At 43.1% G+C, this 22,321-nt stretch overlaps 1 protein-coding gene across 7 annotated transcripts in view; it reads left to right on the top strand.

Moving 5' to 3' along the window:
* LOC118980496 (gap junction alpha-3 protein-like) overlaps positions 1 to 19,286 on the top strand; it is a 132,008-nt gene extending 112,722 nt beyond the window's left edge. The window contains exons 1-3 of one of the 7 annotated variants that reach the window (XM_037037119.1): positions 3,525 to 3,657; positions 16,314 to 16,412; positions 17,436 to 19,286. In XM_037037119.1, coding sequence (XP_036893014.1) covers positions 17,453 to 18,796 — 1,344 coding nt within the window. In that variant the 5' untranslated portion in view covers positions 3,525 to 3,657; positions 16,314 to 16,412; positions 17,436 to 17,452 and the 3' untranslated portion in view covers positions 18,797 to 19,286. Of the gene's footprint in view, positions 1 to 3,524; positions 3,658 to 3,800; positions 3,872 to 4,079; positions 4,285 to 5,144; positions 5,175 to 16,313; positions 16,413 to 17,435 lie in introns of those variants that run through there. The other 6 variants (XM_037037120.1, XM_037037124.1, XM_037037118.1 and 3 more) reach the window with 6 other exon arrangements.
* The last annotated feature ends 3,035 nt before the right edge of the window (positions 19,287 to 22,321 follow it).

Here is a 22,321-nt window from a genome sequence, read left to right as displayed (position 1 = left end):
CTATATGTGAAATCTAAGGAATGAAATAGAACAAAGGTATGGATACATGACTAAGCTGTGAGAGGGGGACTGGGTAAAAGAACTAGCCAAAGAACATATATGCATGACCCACAGACAAGAGTGTGGTGATGGCCAGAAGGAAAGGGGTTTGGGAGCTGGGTGGAGGACGGCAAAGGCAGTAAAAATAGAGACATCTGGAATAGTGTCAACAATAAAAATAAAGGGAAAATGAGTAGATATTAGTGTTGATGTTGATATATTTTTAAAATGCAGCTTGATAATAACCTCTATAGTTTTCCCAAAGGGCAAAACCAGTCTAGGCAGTGGCATCATTAATGACATAGCTAATGACATAGCCAATGACAGAAGATCTATGTATCCTTTTATCCATCCCAGGCTTTAAATACACCCTCTGGTTGGAGCACACTGTCAATTTTAAGAGAGCTCAGAGGCTGCCACCCCAAATTTCTGGAGGCGGAGCTCTGCTTCTCTGAAAATAGGTCTGAGTGGTTTTTCATGTTTTTGCTTTTGTTTTTAAGAAAAACATGCTTTGGGATCTTTTATCTTGAGAATCCTAATTCTCGTGAAAGAAACTAAAGTAGCCACTGATTTACTATTCATTCCACAGTGAATAGTTTGTACCATGTGAAGTCAGCTCAGGAAATCCTGAACCTTCTTTGCAAACCTGAGAGCTGGCAGCAAGGGAGGTGTCCCACCCAGGGGAAGAAGGGAATTTGGAGGAGGAGAGGAGAGAGAGGAAACATCAGAGAAGGAGGGAGGCACAGCACTTGGGTAAGGGAGCCCTGGGAGAGTGGCTCCTGTGGGAAACTGTGTCCCTGTCCCTGAGTCCCTATTATTCGAAAGAACAGCTAGCCTCCTCCGGACCCTCAGGCCTCACTCAGCTGAGAAGTGCTTCCATATACATAGCGAGTGACTGCCAGCTGTCACCATCTTCCTGCCTTCAAATGGGTCTTGTGTGCCAGGAAGACCAATTTCCTGGTACTTCTTCCCTAGATGGCTTGACCAGACTTGAACATGACACGTTTTCATGGGGCAGGGAAAGACAGCTGTGTGCTCAGACCTGCCAGATTAGTTTACTGTTTATGGTCAATATATATAGGCCCAGGGATTTATTTTGGTGCATTATAGCTGTAATAAAAGAGGATGGAGACATTAACAGTGTTTGATGTGTGCTTGAGTCCAGAATACTTTTAACATGTTTGTGATCAGTCAGCATCTGTCAATGATGAGAAAAAAGATTTTTCTCACTCTAAAAATTATGGTAAAATATATGTAACATTAAGTTTATCATCTTAACTAATTTTAAGTGTACATTTCCAAGTATATTCACATATTGAGCAACCATCATCACTACCAGAACTTTCTCATTTTCTCAGACTGAACCTCTGTACCCATTAAATGCTAATTCTCTATAACCCATGTCCCTGCCCTGGAACACAACCACCTGCTTTCTGTCTCTATGAATCTGGCTGCTCTGGGACTGTCATATAAGAGGAATCCTATAGTACTGGTCCTTTTTTGATTGAGTATGATGTCTTCAAGGCTCATCTATACTGTAGCACAGGGCATGATTTCCTAACCTTTTATGGCTGAATAGTATTCCATTGCACGTACAGACCGTGTTTTGCTGAGCCATCCGTCTGTGAACAGACCATTGGGTCGTTTCCCCCTTTTGGCTATTGTGAACAGTGCTGCAAACACAGGTGTGTGAACACCTATTCAAATGGGAATCTCTCTCTTTTGCAAAAAGCAGGGCAAATGCAAAGAGTCATGCTTTCTTGAGTTATTGCTGTTTAAAATTGGCCTATACCTGTATTTTTAGTTTGGGAAAGTAGTTACCACCGTAAATAAGGAGACTAAATTTTTTGAATGGAATACGTTAGGTGATTTCACTAAAGCAAAGCCAAATAACACTGAATCTTTAAAGAATTGTTGTGTTAATACTGAGATGATGATTTAAAATGCTTTTTAAAGTAAGTGATACCGTCACAGATGAGTGATGACTAAGAAATCATCGGACCTTGGCAGTTATAGGCCTAGATGGTGAAATTCCAAAATCCAGGTGACAGAGTAGTTAAAGAAACCCGAGGAAAAACCTACCTGACAACCTTGTGACAAGCCACTTACTATAACCATGGGCTTGTAGGAGTGTGCTAATATTGCTCACATACCACTTATGAGAGGAAGTAGTGTAGGTTTATGTGTGTTTTTGTTTTTCATTTTCATGGTTACCCAATAAGTCAATAATGGTTAGATGGCTACGAATTGGAAATACAAACTCCAGAGCAATGAAAACGGTCAGGATTTACAGAGAGGGGTTGTCTCTGTGCAGGTGCAGGAGGTCCTAAGGGTGGGTCCTGGCTGGGCCCTGCCATCCTCAGGGAGCCCCATGGGCCAGGAAGGAGGCAGTGCCTTGCAATGACCCTTCATGACAGCAGGTGGCAGCAGTGAGTAGCTCCTTGTCATCGTGGATTCCTATCCGGACATTGGATCACCCAGTCACCCAGTACTATGACCAAATGCCATGCATCCCTTGAATGGTTATTCAGCTTTTCAAAGACGCAAAAGAGGCCAAACTAACCACTAGTCTACAGTCTTTTCCTGGCAAAACACCTTTTATTTTTCACGGTTTAGCTTTTTGCTTCTAACTGCCCGCCCCCCCTCCTGCGCCCGCCCAAAGAAACTCTTTCAGTGGCATAGAAAAGACTGGGAGGATAGACACCTGGACGTTCATGCTGACACTTCAGAGCAGAGCTGAGGAATGGAACTCCCACTTTGACTATATTCTTTGGTATTTACTACTTAAAGCAAATTATTTTAACTATATTTTAATGAAAGTTTTAAAACAATGGCCATATTCTATTTCCATTTATTACTCCAGAAATACCAATAATACTGGTAAAGAAACTGCAAGTACTACTCTGCAAGTACTGCAAGAACTTTAATTCTTTTGTGATCAAAAAAATAAATAGAAACTACTCACGCTTCTCAGAAGGAATTTAAAAATTGAAAATCTTCTCAAGTAATATCTGTCAATTAAAAAAATAGTCTACAAAACACCACCTACTACACACATACTCCTCTGGGTTCCACAAGGGGAAAAGTTTCCAGATGTGCCTGTGGACACGTGGTTTTCTTTCTCCTTGGGACATGTGGGCAGGTAAACTCTCCAGGGCAGGCAGACTGCTAATCGGGACAGATCTCAGCCCTGATGAAGGCAGCAGCCCATGGAAGCTCATTTCCAGCTTTTAGAATGGCCAACGAAATTCAGTCCCCTAATAACTTTGAAAGACCCCTGTGCTCCAGGCTCATGCTGGACCCTGGGGAGCAACGCAGTGCAGACCAGCCTGAGCCGAGCACCACCAGCAGAGCTGGCACAGTCACAGCGGGTCCTTCCTTGCTCTTGGCCTGTGTCCCAGCTTCTCTGTCAAGTGGTGGGATGTCAACACTGAGGAGCAAAGAAGACAGACGTTAATCTTCCATCACAAGGCCAGCAGGTTAGGCCCCTGCACAGTCACCAGGACCCATGGGAATGAGTGACCATGGGGACCTTCCCTGTCCCCTCAGCGGGACCAGGTCTCAAGCACATGGGAACAAGTTCTGAAAAGCACAAGGGCCTCTCTGACCGTGGTCCGGGTGAGTGTGGTTGAGGGGCCCAGGCTGGCTGAGCTATTTAAAGTCCCCGGGCCGTGTCCCCAGCGCACCACCGCCAGTCGCCCCTGCCACCCGCCCCACCACCAGTAAGTGCCTCGGGCTGACCACTCCTGCTGTACCCTCTCATTAGTGCCCTTGCACCTCCCCCCTCCTCTGTCAGGGGACAGCAGCCACCAATGTCCTGGAGCCCTGCCAAGTGAGAAGGTGGTGGGGGTGGGGTATGAGGCTGGGGCTGGTCCAGAACAGGGCACGGGGCTGGAGGGGATGGGGGTGGGGGATGCAGACTGATAGGCAGGCCAGAGTAGGGATGCAGGTGAGGGTGCGGGTGCGAGAGCAGGTTGGATGAGAGGATGTGGACTTCCTGGCGAGGGGTGCTTAAAAGGGGCGCGGGAGCGGGAGACGGGAAGAGATGGTCGCGGGGTGTGGCCCGCACTGGGGCAAGCCGTTTCCTGGCGCCACCGGGCGTGAAGTGGGGTGGACGCTTGGGGGCTGGGGCGTGGCGCGGCTGCGGCAGGGCCGGGAGCAGCGCTCGGTGTCCTACGGGATAGCCGTCGGGGCTGAGAGGCCGGACCCTGGCTCGGGGCACACGCCTGAAGCCGCAGCGAGCAGGTAGAGAAAGTCTCCATCCAGAGCCTCGGACAGAGAGGGTAGGCTTGGGAGACACGGGCGGGACCCGGGACCTGGACAGCTCAGTGGAAACTGGCCTCTGAGAATTCTGTTGGAGATCTTTGGAAGTTGTGGGTGCAGCAGGACTGGAGAGCGAGATTCAGAGACTTCCTGAGGTCCCTTTGCAGTGGTTGAGGTTCTTGTGATGTGGAGGTCCCTGAAGAGCCTGGTTCTCAGCTGAGTGTAAGGTTCCTTCCTAGTGGGTGGCCAGGGGAGCTGGGAGAAATGATTTTGGCCGATGCCCTCCCCCATGGGTGGGGAGCAGGACGTGCTCTAGAACTTCTTGTCTGAGGGCTCCAAGGACTGTAAACCCTGGAGGCTCAGGAGGACACAGAGCCCGGGGACGGAGGGAGGGACACCCTGAGCTGGTCCAGCAGCATCAGGCCCTCTGCACAGCTTCTTGATTTTGTTAGGAATGATGCTGCCTCCTACTTCCCTTTAAGGGACGTTTTAAAACTTCTTTTTCTAAAGATTCCCTTTAGCTGTGAATGCCAGGAGTGATTCTTGATGTTTATGCTGGTTACTCTGAATCCAAGTACAAGAGTGGAAAAACACTTACCTGACTCCACAGTGATCCCTTCTTTCAGGGCCTCACCTGACTGTACGCAGTAGGGACATGCAGGGACTTGCTTTGCTGTCTGTGCTGTGTGGACAGAATTCGACCTAGAATGCAGAGCTCCCAGACGTGAATACCTGTGACTTGGGCTCTAGAGATAAGTGGAGTTCCACAGTTTTGTTTTATCAAGATACTGCCAAAATATGCCATTAAAAGTGGTTCTATGCAAACATTGGTCTCCTAGACCCAAGAACTCTGAATGATGGTGACATGACATGTGAGTCACTTCCCTGGCCATCCATTTCTGTGCTGTGAGAACCATTACAAAACAGACATTAAAAGCCTAAGAGGAAAAGGGGGATCAATCCCAAAGCTTGGTGTGTTCAAAGTGCACATCAGCCCATACTTTATGGGTGCCCAGTTTAGTTCATGTTGAGGTGAGCATCCACTGAGAGGGGTGTGCGTGTTCCTGTGAAGTAACTCACAGAGGCTGTGCCATTAGCACCAGTGGGTGTGCTGTGTGAGTCAACCAGCAAAGGTTGGTGGCACCAAATTGTAACAGCACATGAGAAAGTTTCATGGTTTCCCCATGAGAAAGTGAATTTTGACCCAATTTCCTTAATAGAAATTAAGAGGTTATATTCTAAGAGGTGTTCTTTTTCTTTTTAAAATATTTTTGATTTTCAATTATAGTTGTACAAGATTATATTAGTTACAGTGTACAACCAGGTTATGAGAAATTTACACAACTTATTATGTGGTCACCCCAATAAATACAGTTACCCATTTCATGCCATGTATACTTATTACAATATTGCTGTTTATTTTTAATGTATTTTATTGATTATGCTATTACAGTTGTCCCATTTTTTCTCTCCTTTATTCCCCTCCACCCTGCATCCCTCTCTCACACCAGCATTGCCCCCCCTAGTTCATCTGCGTGGGTCGTACATATAAGTTCTTCAGCTTCTCCATTTCACATACTATTCTTAACCTCCCTGTCTGTTTTGTACCTACCATTTATGCTTCTTTTTCTCTCTACCTCTTCCTCCCTTATCCGCCTCTACCTCCCTGCTGATAACCTTCCATGTGATCTTCATTTCTGTGATTCTGTTTCTGTTCTAGTTGTTTGCTTAGTTTGTGTTTGTTTTTGTTTTTGTCTTTTTAGGCTCAATCGTTGATAGTTGTGAGTTTGTTGTCATTGTACTGTTCATAGCTTTGATCATCTTCTTTTTCTTAGTTAAATCCCTTTAACATTTAATATAATAAGGGCTTGGTGATGATGAACTCCCTTAACTTGACCTTATCTAGGAAGCACTTTATCTGTCCCTCCATTCTAAATGATAGCTTTGTTAGATAGAGTCATCTTGGATGTAGGTCCTTGCCTTTCCTGACTTTGAATACCTCTTTCCTTCTTGCCTGTAAGGTCTCTTTTGAGAAATCAGCTGACAGTCTGATGGCAACTCCTTTGTAGGTAATTGTCTCCTTTTCTCTTACTGCTTTTAAGATTCTTTCCTTGTCTTTAATCTTGGGTAATGTAATTATGGTGTGCCTTGGTGTGTTCCTCCGTGGGTCCAACTTCTTCGGGACTCTTTGCGCTTCCTAGATTTCCTGGAAGTCTATTTCCTTTGCCAGATCGGGGAAGTTTTCCTTCAATATTTTTGCAAATAAGTATTCAATTTATTGCTCTTCCTCTTCTCCTTCTAGCACCCTATGATTCAGATGTTGAAACACTTAAAGTTGTCCCAGAGGTTCCTAATCCTCTCCTCATTTTTTTGTATAATTGTTTCTTCATTCTGTTATGGTAGAATGTTAATTTTTTCCTTTTGCTCCACATTGTTGACTTGAGTACCAATTCCCTTCCCTTTACCATTAGTGCCCTGTACATTTTTTTTATTTCACTTTGCATAGCCTTCACTTTTTCTCTGTTTTTATGACCATGCTCAACAAATTCTGTGAGTATTTGATTACCAGTGTTTTGAACTCTGTATCTGATAGGTTGATTATGTCTTCATTGCTTAATTCTATTTGGGGAGCTTTGATCTGTTCTTTCATTTGGGCTAATTTTTTTTGTCTTCACCTGTAACATTATAAGGGTGAAGCCTTAAGTATTTGCCAGAGCAAGGCAACCCAAGGGGCTGCTTTGGTGCTGTATGTCAGGGAGGGGTCCAAGAGGGACAATGCTGCTTCCTCAGCCAGCCTTCAGTCACTTCCCCACTATCCACAAGCAAATTAGGTCCTTCTGGTACTGATTCCCAGGTGGGTGGGTTTGTGTACATTCTAGGACCCTGTGGGTCTCTCCAGCAAACTCTCCTGTGATCCTGGGAGTTTCTCCTGCTGCCACAGCCCCCACAGGGAAAGGATTTATTTCCCTGCTCTGGAACTCTGGGTTGTGCAATCTGTCTCACTCCCCAGTTGTTTCTACCAGTTTATCTGCATGGAAACGTGGGACCACCTGGTCCACCAGCCACCCCCTTGCCTGCCCTGGTCCTCCACCACCACCTCCGGCTTCCCAAGCATCCTCTCCATGCCCAGCTGCTCATCTCGGCCCCTCCTACTAGTCTGAATGAATGTTTCTTCTTTAAGTCCTTGGTTGTCAGACTTCCATATAGTTCAATTTTCTGGCAGTTCTGGTTATTTTTTTTTTAATTTGTTGTCCTTCTTCTGGTTGTGTAAGGAGGCAGAGTTTATCTACCTATGACTCCATCTTGGCCAGAAGTCCAAATTATCCTGGTGTTCATTTTCTTAACTAAAATAAGTTTTACACTATACATTTAAAACAAAATTAAGCCCTGGCTGGTGTAGCTCAGTGGATTGAGCAGGGGACTGCGAACCAGAGTATCGTGGTTCGATTCCCAGTCAGGGCAGGCCAGTTCCCAGCAGGGGATGCATGAGAGGCAATCATACATTGATATTTCTCTCCCTCTCTCCTTTCCTTCCCCTCTAAAAATAAATAAATAAAATCTTTAAAAAAATTAATTCTCTGTACTTATCACAGCCACTTTTTAAAATCTCATGCATGTAACAAATTTAACTGGTAATTAGTCTTTTGGATGTCACTGTTACTTGAAATGCACCCAACAGATATTAAATAAGATACACATTTTGGGGGATTTTACTTCAATATTGCACATAATACATTAGCAAATACATAGTTTATGTAATGGGCTAAAATATTATCAGAACATTCTAAGCAGTGGAATGGCCTTTGAGAAGCACTTGACCCTGTACAGAAACCCTGGGTCCATCTTGATTATTGTACAGTATCTTCCTCCTTCCCCCTCCACTAGATCATGACCATTATCAACACTATGTAGCATTTTTATATTATTTTGATCAATTTTTTTTACAAATCTGCATCTTCTATAGTTTGTGAATTAACCTCCTGAGGGTAAGGACTTAATTATTTTGGTATCCTCAGTGCCTCAGACATATAGGTGTTTGATTAATGTTTTCTTAATTGAAGAAAAAATATCCAATACATGTAACTTTATACAGCATACACGTGTCTCTAAAAACAGTATGTTTTTGTTATTTTAATAAAACAGTGATAAAGTTTAATCTTAATTTTCATTTATATAGTGGTGGAAAATTCTTCTAGTACTACTGCTTGCTTTGTAAAATTTCTGTATCTTCAAAGGTATGACTTGGTGACCATTGACGTCAGCAGTTTCTCCACTCTTCCATTTTCTTTAATCTGAAGAAATAGTGATTTGCTTTAAATTTGCTGTTAACAAAAGAATGATGCTAAATGTAAAAATCACTTAATGTTTTTCGTTCAGACCATCTGATTAGCTTCATGAATTATTGCTCATTTATTCTTGACATTACATTTCCTATTAGCTTTAAAATGAATCTTTTATCATAGAACTTGGAAGAGATTTCTGGTTATATACTGGTAGAAGTAGAGTTGAATAAGAATTCAAATTATATACTACTCTATATACTATAGAAATTGTTACTTCTGCAAACACAGAAAACATTTTGACAGATATGATTTGTAATATAGAGTAATAAAATACCATAATTTTAAGGCTGTGAGGTTTTGCTCACCAAGCAAGAGTAAAAACACTGTCTGAAATAACTAGACTGTTGTTACCATATGACTAATATTTAACAACTTTAAACACTCTGGACTGGAAGAAAAGTCAAAAGATTAAAATATACTTCAATCTATGGTTCTAGACATGTTTTAATGTGTACTACAGAGTTATAACTCAAAAGGTGACAGTTATAATCTGAAGAGTCAGCCTGGTGTATACTCCCATGCAGGCACGTGAACAGGGAAGGTGCACTGGGCCCGCTTCAGAACCAAGGGCTATGTAACTTTAGACAATCGCATCCCCTCTCTGGACTTCATTTTCTAATCTGCAAAATGAGGAGGCTAAACTAGACCACTTCTAAGGGTATCCTAGCTCTAAACTGCTATGATCCCATGTTTCTTCCATGGGCAATTAGTACGATTCCTGAAGGGTGTAATTTGGATTTATATAGAGAGAGTACCTTTTAACTGACCATGCTGTGGTTATAAAGTCAGGGCCTGGCATATTCTTCAGGCTGGCTTACTTGTGTTGCTGATGTAACTAGATCCTGCTCAGAGCAGTGGCACACTGGCGTGCCCCTATAATTTTCTTTATTGTAATTTACCCTTACCCCAAGCCACCCTTCAGAAAGTTATGTACTAGTAAATTCATTTTTAATTTAAGGGTATTGGCTTTGAAAAATTATTCACTTATTAAAACTTTGAAGACTAATATTAAAGTACATGAAAGTGAACACATTACTGAAATGTTTAAATAAAATGTTTGAAGAAGTGAAAAATTCTAATGGCATTTGTAGGTCTTTCAAAGACATTGTTTAAAAATCTTATTAATTTAATGATTGACAGGAGAAACTTGAGGGTAAACAGAGTAATGGAGCAGGGAAGATATGTGAATTGTTAGAAAGGAAGCCCAGAATGGCATGAATAGCCTTGGAAGACAGTCATGTATCCAATTACATTTCAGATTATCTACATCTTCCTGTCAGCCGAACTGAAGCTAGACTGGAGGTTCATTTTCTTGGTTAATATTAAAACACTAATTGTGAAAAAGATGATTTAATATGAATTTCTAGAGGGAATGATTACTTTATTCAAATATTTCAAGAAGAAATGGTGTGAATAGAAAGTTATGTGTATTTTTAATTTTACCTATCTTGAATATAAAAAATTAAAGATATTTGTTTTGTTTTTCTTTTTAAGATTTTATTTATTTATCTTTACAGGGGAAGGAGAGAGGGAGAGAAACATCAATGTACGGTTGCCTCTAGTGCGTCCCTTGCTGGGAACTGGCCTGCAACCCAGGCATGTGCCCTGACTAGGAATCGAACCACGATCGTCTGGTTCGCAGGCCTGCACTCAATCCACTGAGCTACACCAGCCAGGGCAAGACATTTGCTTTTAAGCTAAAACAGTTGTTTAAATTACTTCCAACATAAAACTAGCTCTCACTAAGCTTTTGGGTCACTGAAGGTTCTATCGAGAGGAAAAGCTAGCAAGTTCTTTCTTTTGACTAAAGATGAAAAGTGTAAACATGTTTACCTTAGCTCTTAATAAGAGCTTATGAGTTCTCAGGTACTCACAAATAATGGAAATCCCCACACAAAAGAGAAAATATAAGGATAATAATAATAATATATGAATGGCAGGCACTATTATAAGTGCTTTCCATACATTCTTATTTAACAAATAAAATAAGCAGATTTAATTTTTTAAAATTATTTCATGCTTCTGGATATCTAGTCTCTGACAATATAAAACTATATGATCTCAGCAGTGCTTTAGGATTATTAATAAAGAACTTGGAAAATTAATGCTTTATAATTTCACTAATAGTTCATTCTGGATGAAAATGGTGTTTCCTACTAGATATTAGATTATTGAAAAGTTAAGCAAATAAAACTCATCTATTTTTCCATTTAAAATTAGGGAAGAGAAGCTGTGTAATTATGAAGTTTGTACTAAGATAAAGGATACCCTCAAGTTATATGTGTATATTTTATAATAATAATATAAAATACTAAAATCTATGTCTATTTAAAGCATCCATAGGAATTTTATTTATTTATTTTAATTGTTGTTCAAGTACAGTTTTCCATCTTTTACTCCCATCCCAGCCACACCAGCCCTCCCCACCTCCCTCCCATTTCTATGCCCCCCTAGTTTTTGTCCATGTGTCCTTTATACTTGTTCCTGTAGAGCCTTCCCCTTTTCCCCGGAGATTCCCTCCCCCTCCTCCTCTGGTCACTGTCAGCTTGTTCTCTATTTCAGTGTCTTTGGCTATATTTTGATTGCTTGTTTGTTTTGTTGTTTAGGTTCCTGTTAAAAATGATATCATATGGTATTTGTCTTTTACCGCCTGGGTTATTTCACTTAGCATAATGCTTTCCAGTTCCATCCATGCTGTTGCAAAGGGTAGGAGCTCCTTCTTTCTTTCTGCTGCATAGAATTCCATTGTGTAAATGCACCATAGCTTTTTGATCCATTCATTTACTGATGGGCACCTAGGTTGTTTCTAATACTTGGCTATTGTAAATTGTGCTGCTATGAACATTGGGGTGCATAGGTTCTAAAAAATCCATAGGAATTTTTTTAGATTTATGTATATACTATAAATATACTATATGTAAGACAGTGAAAAACACAAAATAAACCCTAATTCTTTTTAAGCATATATGAAATAAAAGATAAACTTCTAAAAAGACTAATAGTTTAGAAACCTAAAATAAATAATATCTAGAACCAAAGAAATATAATTATAATACAATTTCGACTATAATCAAACACCATGAATAATTTTATGACAGCAAATTTGAAGCTTAGGTGAAATGGAAACTTTTCCAAAAGTTTGACTTAAGAAATAACATACTAAATTTGACTAAACTGACTTAAAAAATAACAAATCTTCATATGTCAGTAACAGTTAATAAAATTGAATTTGTAATCAAATCTTCCTTCAAACCCACTCAAAAAATAATATTAGTCCCCAAACTCTTTTATAGGAGATTCTTGTAAAAACTCATTTAGGGAATTCATAATTTTTCAGGCTAAAAATAACTTTCACAGTACAATCTAATAATAGTATAAAAATTTTAGCCCACACATGCTAAATATCCTGGCCAGTACAAGAAGACAAGAAAAAGAAACATCAGGAATTTGAATTAGGAGAGGAAGACACAAGCAGATGATATGATGTGTGTCTTCCACAGACACCCACAGAACTATCCTAACCATGAGAACTAATAAGTACTTCTTAACAGGTTGCTAGATATAAGACTAATATATTAAGATAAGTTCCAAGTGACGGTGATAACCAATCAAGAATTGTAATACAAGAACCATTTATAATAAAAAATTAGAGAAACAGCCCTGGCTGGTATAGCTCAGTGGATTGAGCATGGGCCTGCAAACCACACGATCGTGGTTCAATTCCCAGTCAGGGCACATGCCTGGGTTGCAGGCCAGTTCCCAGCAGGGGACTCACGAGAGGCAACCATACATTGATACTTCTCTCCTTCTCTCTTTCCTTTCCCCTCTAAAAAGGAATAAATAAAATCTTTTAAAAAATTAGAAAAACAATAAAGTATCTAGGAATAAATGTAACAAAAGGTGTATGAGACCTCTGGGGCAGTGTCCTCTAGCCCCACTGAAGGGCAGAACAGAAGCTCTGCATCAGGGCACTGGTGGTGCTTAATGGTGGGAAAACTTGATTGTAAAGTCACTTTGGTTCATCTATAAACTGATTGCAATTTCAGTCCAAATCATGTTCCACATTTTTGTGGAAATTGACAAACTATTTCTAAGTTTCACCTGGAAGAAATAAAAGGCTAAACCATCTTGAGACAACTTTGAACATCACAGTGGGAGTTGTGTATGACCTGGTATCGCATTGATCTAAAATTGTAGCCACTTAGTGTCCCTCCCTCTCAGGGGACCTACAGTCTTATCTGACCTTTACACTTTCCTCCATGCTCCTTCCCAGCTTTCTGTCTCTCCATGACATTTTCAGCATCCATCATCTCTTGTGTGGAATGTCTCTCCCACAAGAGTTACATCGCTCCAGCTGTGGTCTGTTCTGTTCAGAACCAGGGCCTCACACATAGTAGGCCTCCCTCAGTCCCTGCTGTATGGCTGCAGCCTGTCACAGATGTGGCATCAGCGAAAGGGAAGGCAGGTGGAATCCAGTTCATTTCTCATCCTTCCTATTCCTTTGCAATCAAACTCAACTTTCCTCTCAGGTCTCAAGTCCTGCCCTTGCCTGAGAATGTGAGCTCCCTTTTGACCTCACTGAGAGGAGTTATGCCAGCACTTTGGAGAAGTCTTTTTGTAATTGTTTTTAATCCTCACTTGAGGAGACATCATTATCGATTTTTGAGAGAGTAAGACAGGGTGAGAGGGGGAAACGTGAATATGAAAAAAAAACATTGACTAGTTGCCTCCCACACACGATCCAACCAGGGATCAAACTCACAACCGAGGTATATGCCCCACCCAAGGATTAAACCTGCAACCTTTACAGGATGATGGTACAAGCAACTGAGCCACCCATTCAGGGCAACACTTTGGAGAACTTTTGTCTTACACCTCCCATCTCAAACTCCCACCTGTACTATCTATCCCTCATTGTGGAGGTTTGATGAGGAGCCTGACCCTCCCTTCATGCTCTTCATCCCTCAGGAATCAATCCACTGATGTCAAATACCTATAGCCTTCTCTATCCCTAAAACACCACCATTGGACCTGTGCCCCACTTTGGTCAATTTTAGGAAATCCTTTGGTATCTCCTTTCTTTAAGTTCTAGATTCAATGAGCAAGTGCTGTCTAAATCTTGCCTCCATTACACCAGTATATTGCCTCCTAACCCCTTTCCAAACTTTTGGTTTTATCCCTGTCTTGTCATTGACTGGTCACTTGAGGACCATCCATGTCCTTCTTATGTAAGATCACGGGGTCTCTTTTTCATTCCCTTCCTTCTTGAAGGCTCAGAAGAATGTTGACACCGTTAGTCCCCTCTGCAAAGTCCTCCACAAGCCTCCTCAACTCCAACAAGCCACCCCAATTCTCACTCTTGCTCTCAAGGGAATATGCCTTCTGAGACCTGAAGGGGAGGCAGGCTCTCCGGGTCCTGGGTGACTTCTCTCCCTCCCAGCCCCTCTGGATTTCCTTGCATCTTCTGGCCCTGAGGTGTCTGGTCTTTACAAGCACTCAGGAACTATCCAACCATTTTCCTCCTATCTCTAAAATTTCCCAAAAGAACTCTGCAAGAAGACTAAGAGGGAAGCAATAATGAAAATAAAATGTAAAGGATAAAACAAGTTTCCAGGCACAAATTCCAAGAATCTAATAGAACACAAACATGGTAGACTCTCTGGCAGAACCTGTCAGGGCACCCTGAGGGTGGTCCCTTCCCTCCACTGGGAAGGGACTACAGAGAGGGTCTCTGGTCTCCAGCTCTGCTCAGTCTTTGGCCCTCACCCACCTTGTCAGATCAGGTGCCCTTCACAAAGCACCCACCACACGTAGACCACCTTTACAGGCCCCAGGGGCAATGAGTCGATTCTGTATCCTTTTTTTCCCTTTGTGCTGCATTTTTTGTGACCTGTGTCTCTAAACTGTTCTTTGCACTTTGGTCCTCACCTAGGAGAGGAGGAGCCACCCTGTGGACCCTCTTTCCCGCTGCTTCCAACCCCTCATCTCTGGCTTCCTGCTGAACACTTTCACTCAAATCTCCCACCACTGCTTTTAATCCACACAGTCACCAAACCAGTCTTCATCTCCTCTTCCATTCTCAAGTTAGCACCTCTCCCCCAGTGTCCTTCTTTTTAAATACTCCCCCTGCACCCTCCCCCCATAACTTTCCCACTCAAAAGGCTTGGACATGTAAGACTTGTCTTTCATTCATACTCTCTCATCCCTGGCTCTAGTCAGGCACTACAACGCTGCTTTTATGCTCAGAGTGTCTCCTCTCTGTTTTTTCTCTTTTTCTTTCACCCTCCTGTCATCCAGCTCAGCCTTCAACACTCACTCTGAGGTCACCACATCCTCCCTGAGTCACTGTGGACTTCTTTCTTCAACAACACTTCAGCATCTCTCTACCCTATGTGCATTAGTGGTTCTCTAGGGCTTTGGTTCATGTGCACCACCAGTGCTTACTGAATGCCTACTGTGTGCAAACATGGCCACAGCCTAGCTCCATGTGCTCAAGCAGGCATTAAGTTCACTGCTTTCTGACCCAGTGCCCTGTTTCAATGATCACATGTATCCCCACCGCCGTGGGAACATCATTCTGCTCTTGAAGTGCGCTCCCTTCACCTTTCCTTCTATACAAAACCACATCTTCCAAGCCCAGCTCAAATCCTTCTCTACCTTGGCTACACCTTTTAATATTAATATTTTTCTTCAGTGAAATCACTCTGCCATTGTAGAGCTCTCCATTCTTCTGAATTTTTCCATCTCCACTAATAGATCTCAAGATAGACTCTGTGTTTAAAATACAAAGCACAACACCTGCAAAGGCATAGAGGTAGAGTTTCAGGACCCCCAGGAAGTTAGGTCTGCCCTCAGGTCCTCATGGGTCATGTACCCTGGCCATGGCACTAGCCTTGTGCCCAAGAGGCAGACATATAAGAGAGTGGAAGGTGAGGCTAGGGCCAAGGGACCAGTTACGGGCCTTGTGACAGCCTGGGTTGATAGCGTTCCCACAAGCCCAGAGGGTTGGCTGTGGGTTCTGTGAAGCAGGCAGAATTGATAGCTTGGAGAAGAAACAGGATGTAACCTAGAACAGTTCCCTGACATCTGACATCCTTCACAGGAGAGTGGGTGATTTTATGTTTAATAATTAAGTTTCTCAGTGAAAACTTGCTACTGCCTAAGATCATGGATGGTAGAACAAACGGCAGTGACAATATGGGGCAAGAAGGCTGGTTAGATATGTGAAGACTAAGATTTCTCTGCAGTGAGCAAAACAAAGAGTTGGAAGTTTATTCTAAAAGAGGGTTAACATCGACCTATTTTTTTTAGATCAGAGATAGTAAGGTTTTGTTTATTTATTTGCATTTAAACCAATTCCTAAAAAGTCATATTGTTAAGCATTTTAAGGTTCAACAGGATAGAGTTTTGTTCATTGCCCTGGAGAATTGTATGCACACTCACAGCTTAGCCCACTTTCCTTACTGCACAGACTGGCCACGAGAACAGCAGCACAGTCCTTACTTCTGGTCGGAGCATCTGGCCTGTTTGAGCAGAGGTGACATGGAGGACTCCATGTAGGCTTGGTCCCCTGTGTCCGAGGAGCACTGTCACCTTCACAAAGAGGGTCCATTACTTCCCTCCATCCGAGTGCAGTTCACTGTGTATAACCATGTCGTTACTTTACAGATGGAGCCACAGATGGTGGGAATTTGTGTGAGCTGAGTGAACCATTTATGCAACATTTGCAAAGACAAAAAGTCAAACGGGAAGTCTGAAGTGGAGGAGGTAACAGATTAACAAGGCAGTAGTTATGAAGGTGGAATGGGCATGGTGCAACTTGAAAGAAAGCTGCTCTAACCTTACAGGAGCAGGACGGGCAAGATTAGGAATAGCCCACAGCACTGGAATCCCCAGAGCTCCTGTAGAGACAGAGCCTGGAAGAGCCCAGGGAGGAGTGAAGAGTCGGGGGAGGTCGGTGTCCCTTAGGCAAGTCACTTATATTTTTAGCTGTTGTTTCCTCATCTCTGAACAGAGTTAAGTAATCTGTTTCTCTAATTTAATCCATGCTATGTAGGATAACATAGGTCTGTAATGTATTGGTGCCATACACCATGGTTGAAGTCAGGATGGAACATTAGAGGGTGATATATACAGACACACAGAGATAGGTATACATACCATATACACATACATTCATATGCATTTGCATGTACACAAATGGGCACACACATGTACATACATGTAGGCATATATAACGTGTGCACATGCACATACACAATGTGCCTGTGCATGCACACATATGAACACATCGTGCATGCACTAATGCACATGTGTGCAAACTTTCGATGCATGAGTGCAAGAATGGTACACATGGAAACATGTACAGATGCATGTGGACACAGTACACACACATGCTCACATAATCAGGTACACACATGTGCACACACGGCTGTGCCCACATACGTGTGTGCTTACATGTGTGTGCACGTGGATGCACAAGCAGACACCTGTACGTATGTGCACGGACACACATGTACGATGGTGTGCAGCTATGTGCAGGTACAGGGACTTATGTGTGTGCGCATGCGCATGGGACCATGTGTGTACATGTGTACACAAACATGTTTAAGCATAAACACATAGGGCTTTGGAGGGAGCTATGCAGCACAGCCCAGTTTAGGAAGTGAGAGAACAGCACCCAATGACACTCCATTCCAAACCCGATGCATGGCCACACCTGCCCCTTCAGGTGGTTGGACCTGAACTCACCAGTCCTACCTGCATATCAACAAGCATGTTTCCTTACAGGCTGACAGTGTGGAGCAATGGGTGACTGGAGCTTCCTGGGGAGACTATTGGAGAATGCACAGGAACACTCCACAGTCATTGGCAAGGTGTGGCTGACAGTCCTATTCATCTTCAGGATCATGGTGCTCGGAGCTGCTGCTGAGGAAGTATGGGGAGATGAGCAATCAGACTTCACCTGCAACACTCAGCAGCCAGGCTGTGAGAACGTCTGCTATGACCAGGCCTTCCCCATCTCCCACGTCCGCTTCTGGGTGCTGCAGATCATCTTTGTGTCCACGCCCACCCTCATCTACCTGGGGCATGTGCTACACATTGTGCGCATGGAACAGAAGAAGAGAGGGAAGGAACAAGAGCAGGTAGAGGGAAGCAGCCTAAGTCTCAGATCTGCCGGACAGTGTTCACCCAGAGACCACAGCCAGAAGGATAAGAACCCTGTGTGGAATGACCTTGGCAAGGTCCGCATCACCGGGGCCCTGCTTCGGACCTATGTTTTCAACATCATCTTTAAGACACTATTTGAAGTGGGCTTCATTGCTGGACAGTATTTTCTGTATGGCTTTCAGCTAAAGCCACTCTACCGCTGTTCCAGGTGGCCCTGCCCCAACACAGTGGACTGCTTCATCTCTAGGCCCACAGAGAAGACCATCTTCATCATCTTCATGCTGGTTGTGGCCTGCCTGTCCCTCTTACTCAACATGCTGGAGATATACCACCTGGGCTGGAAGAAGCTTAAACAGGGCATGACCAACCACTATGGCCCTGACACTCCTGATTCAAGGATGGGGGCTACAAAACCTGAGGGTGTGAGCCCACTGCCTTCCCACCCTATTCCCACCACTGGTACTGTGGGGTGCCCTCCTTACTATACTCACTCTGCCTTTTCCCTGGGACAGGCAGTGGCCACAGCCTGTCCCGGCTCCCCTCCACCAGCAACAAACTTCAATGTGGCAGTCCCATCCCTGACACGGGGGAAGAGCCTCCCTGACAAATTGTACAATAGTAACCATCACCTGCTAATGACAGAGGAGAACTGGGCCAACCAGGAGACCAAGCAGCAGACATCTGTTAGGAAGGTCTCCCGGCCTGTGTCCACATCTTCCTCCTTTAACCCTCCAGGCAGCCCCCAGCCACCCCCACAGGAGGGAAGAGCAGGCAGCAAGGAGTCTGTCCTGCTGGAGAATGGGGGTGGCAGCAGCTTGGGAGAGAGCAGTCTGAGAGTGACTCCTGATGAGGGGCAGCAGGCAGTGACCACCGCTGTCGAGATGCACACACCCCCCTTTCCCCCCACGGACCCCAGACAGTCAAGCAGAGCCAGTAAGTCCAGTGGCAGTCGGGCCAGAGCCAATGACTTGGCCATCTAGTCAGCTCTATGATGACCTGTTTCCAGCAACCAAAACCAAAGTGCACTTCAAATGAGCAGGTAGAGAGCCTAGAGTGACAGAGGGCACTGGAGCAGGGGAGGGGGAAGATCATCAGAGAGGCCTGGTTTCTGTGTCAGTGCTTGCTGTCCTTCATGCTGGTGGGGTGGGGAGAACATTGATGCTTTCTATGGGGGGTGGGGGAAAGTGGGGCGCAGGGGCTGATGATGGCCTTTGAAGATATTCACTGCACCCCATTAGCCCAGAATCCAGCCACTCTCTCAGGTGTTTCTGACTCTCAGGGGACTGTTCTGCAGTGACAAAGAGGCAGGTGTCTGTAGTCACTTCATTTTGGGGGCATTAGGTTTTCTGTCCTGAGCTCTAAAGAGCCTCTGGGCAGCCCAGGAGGCCACAGCTGCACTTAGCCCTATCTTCTATTCAACACTTGTAACACAGAGTTGAAGTTAATTCGGAATATTTGCCAAACTGCACTCACAGGACTTAGAGCAATCCTGTGTAGTGTCATTTGAGATTCTGAAATTTCACATGAAGCCCAGGATATGCAAGTGCAGGCTGTATGACAAGTGACAATAATGAGCAGCTCCCCAGAGGCACAGATTCGTGGGTGAGGGCACAGAGGCAGCTGGGAAGAAAGCAGGTGGAAATGCAGCCACACTTGACATCACTTTGAACAGCTGAGGAAACTGAAATAAAAGTGTGGCAGGCCCACCTTTGTGTTTGCTTTCAGATGATATGTTTCTGCTTTCAATTGTACAGACAGGCCTCTGTCCCCCACTCTCCCTTTCAGGACAAAAACGAGAGAAATTTAGTACTGTTACGCGATGCTGATGGAGGGAGTACTCACGTTTCCCATTTCCTACTAGTAAAGATTTGAATTTCTTTTACCTGAAATGGGTTGAGTGCACAAGTCAGTGTATTACTATGACAATGTACCAGATAAAATAAAAGCAGAGAAAAATGTGCGCGACTTTTATGTACTTGAAATTGTCAAGTTTTTCGATGGGAAGAGTTAGCCGCTGTTGCCAGAAAAATTATTTATACAGGTGAATGCATGACCTACAGCTTTCTAACAGCACAAATGAATCTGTTTTTGTTTCCTAACCATTCTGTTTGGGCCGCTTGTTTGCTTTCTAAAGCGTAAATAAAAGTGTCTGGGTTTGCTCCCCATGGAAGTGCATGTGTGGTTTTGTGCGCGCGCTGCTTTGACATCCACGCAGATGGCCGCTGTGACGGGGAAGGCTACTTGTGTGGGTGGGTGTGGCTGGAAGACGACAGCATCTTCTGTACTGCACACATGCTGCTGCTCTGTCTCAGTCCCCGTCTGTCTGATCGGACCAGCAGTGGTCATGCTGAGCCTGGTCCTCGTCATACTTTTCACCCCAGTCACGCATTGTAGTTATCCCTTATTCGGACAAACACTGTACACTGTCTATTTGATCTGTTTCTTTTTATGGATTCCTTCATTTTCTGAGGATTCTTTTGTGCCTCTCTAACAGTCTGATGAGCAGACTCTGATTCCTGCCCTCTGACTGATGTGAGCAGAGAGTACGCCAGTGCGTTCAGCTCGCTGTGGGACTGACTGACTGGACCACTGCCCTGGCTTGAACTGTGCTCACTTCCCATACACGGCAGCCTCTCCCAGACAGTGCATCTCAGAACTCTCTTTGTTTTAGTAATTTTCAAGTAATTTTCTTGCTGTTGTACAAGTACACTTGTCTCCATTTCCTGTCCCCCACCCCTCCCCACCTCCCACCCTCAATCCTACTTCCTTTGGCTTTGTCCATGTGTGCTTTGTAAGTGTTCCTTCACGACACTACCCCTATTAAGGAATGTGTGCCATTTTTGGAATTTCAGTTATGCCCCTCAACAGGGTCTCACCTCTTTCACACAAAAGGGCACACCATAACATTTTCAACAATAGAGATATATATATATATATCTCAATTATATATATACTATATATAATTATACATACTATATATACTGTGTATACTATACTATATATACACTAATTATATATACTATATATGCTATATATAATTATATATAGTATATATAACTATATATATCTCAATTTTATATATGTATGTGATATGTATTACATATAGTTGAGATGCATATATAATTGATATATATAATTGTATATACAATTATATGTGTATCTCTCTCATATATATCCATTATAATTAATTTCAGAAACAGTACACTTGACAAAATTCAAATATTTGATTTATGAGTAAACATTTCTCTTTTAATGAATTCTGAAGTTTGAGAAGCAATTTTAACATCACTGAAAGCATTCAGAAGTGAATTCTTAAAATACAAAAGTAAGGTCACTATCATTACTGGCTGCAAGACTATATATTTTCTAGTTGCCTTTATTAGACACAGATTAGCTAACTAGGCTAAGAGCCAAACAGTTTATAAGAATACTAACAATTTGGAACGTGTCCATTTGGCAAATCCAGCTGAAGCTGGCAAGAGGACTTTCCAACTCATTTGCATGGAAGACTTCATGAAATTTAAGTCTATTTTTTAAATGTCCTTTCAAAACTATCTTGGGGAGCATTTCCGGATGAAAAACTGCTTGGAAATTATGCTGCTTTTTGGGGTTTGCAGTTGTGCATATAGAGACAGTGGCTGCAGAGTTTATGTTTAATCTGGAAATCGAGCTCCACTCAGACACCCAGGCAGCTGTATTTGAGAAAATATTGTGTTGACTGGTATAAGACCAGGAGCCCAGAACATGCCAAGTTCTGATACCAGCCCAGTTTCTAAGTTGCCGTGTCAGTTCTATCGTGAGTCAGCTATGAAGAGGAAGAGTGGAAGGGCGAGAATGGTTGGTATCACTGCCTGCAAGTAGAGAGAAGGCCAGTGAGGACTGCTCCTCATCAGCCCTCTGTGCCTCAGATGGCCCTGGGCCAAATCTGCATGAACCATGGGTTGGCACATAGAAGGCAACTCATAGTGACCCAATAACTGAATGAATGGATGAGGGAGTGAAAGTATGAATGAATGAATGAAACTTAGATTCTGCTAGCTCATCTAAACTCATTTGACATGGATTAAAGTATCAATAACTATATCAGAAAAGTTTATCCCCTTGCCAGGCTAATTTTGTCTGTAAAATCGACTTTATTGAAATATAATTTGTGTTTGCCACATGGATATGCCAAAACTGTCTCATCACAATCAAGAACATTTCTATCACCCCAAAAGGTCACTTACGCTTCTTCTAGTCAATTCTCATCAATTTCAGGCAATCACTAATCTGCTATCTCCTGTTATAGATCAGTCTTTGCTAAAATTTCATGTAAATGGAAGCATACAATATGAACTCTTCTGTCTTTTCCACTTAACATAATGTTTTCAAGACTCGTCTCCACGATTACAGATTTCAGCAGTGTTTCTTTTATTGCTGAGAATTCCATTATTTGTCCATTCACCTGTTAATAAATTTTGGGGTGGTGTATTAGTGCTCTCCAGAGGAGTGGGTTGTATATATAA

This window comes from Sturnira hondurensis, unplaced genomic scaffold (assembly GCF_014824575.4).
Source record: "Sturnira hondurensis isolate 20B ecotype Veracruz unplaced genomic scaffold, ASM1482457v3 Scaffold0022910, whole genome shotgun sequence".
Classification (NCBI taxonomy): domain Eukaryota; kingdom Metazoa; phylum Chordata; class Mammalia; order Chiroptera; family Phyllostomidae; genus Sturnira; species Sturnira hondurensis.
The sequence above is the reverse complement of the archived record's forward strand: the minus strand, read 5'-3'. Positions and strand labels throughout refer to the sequence as shown.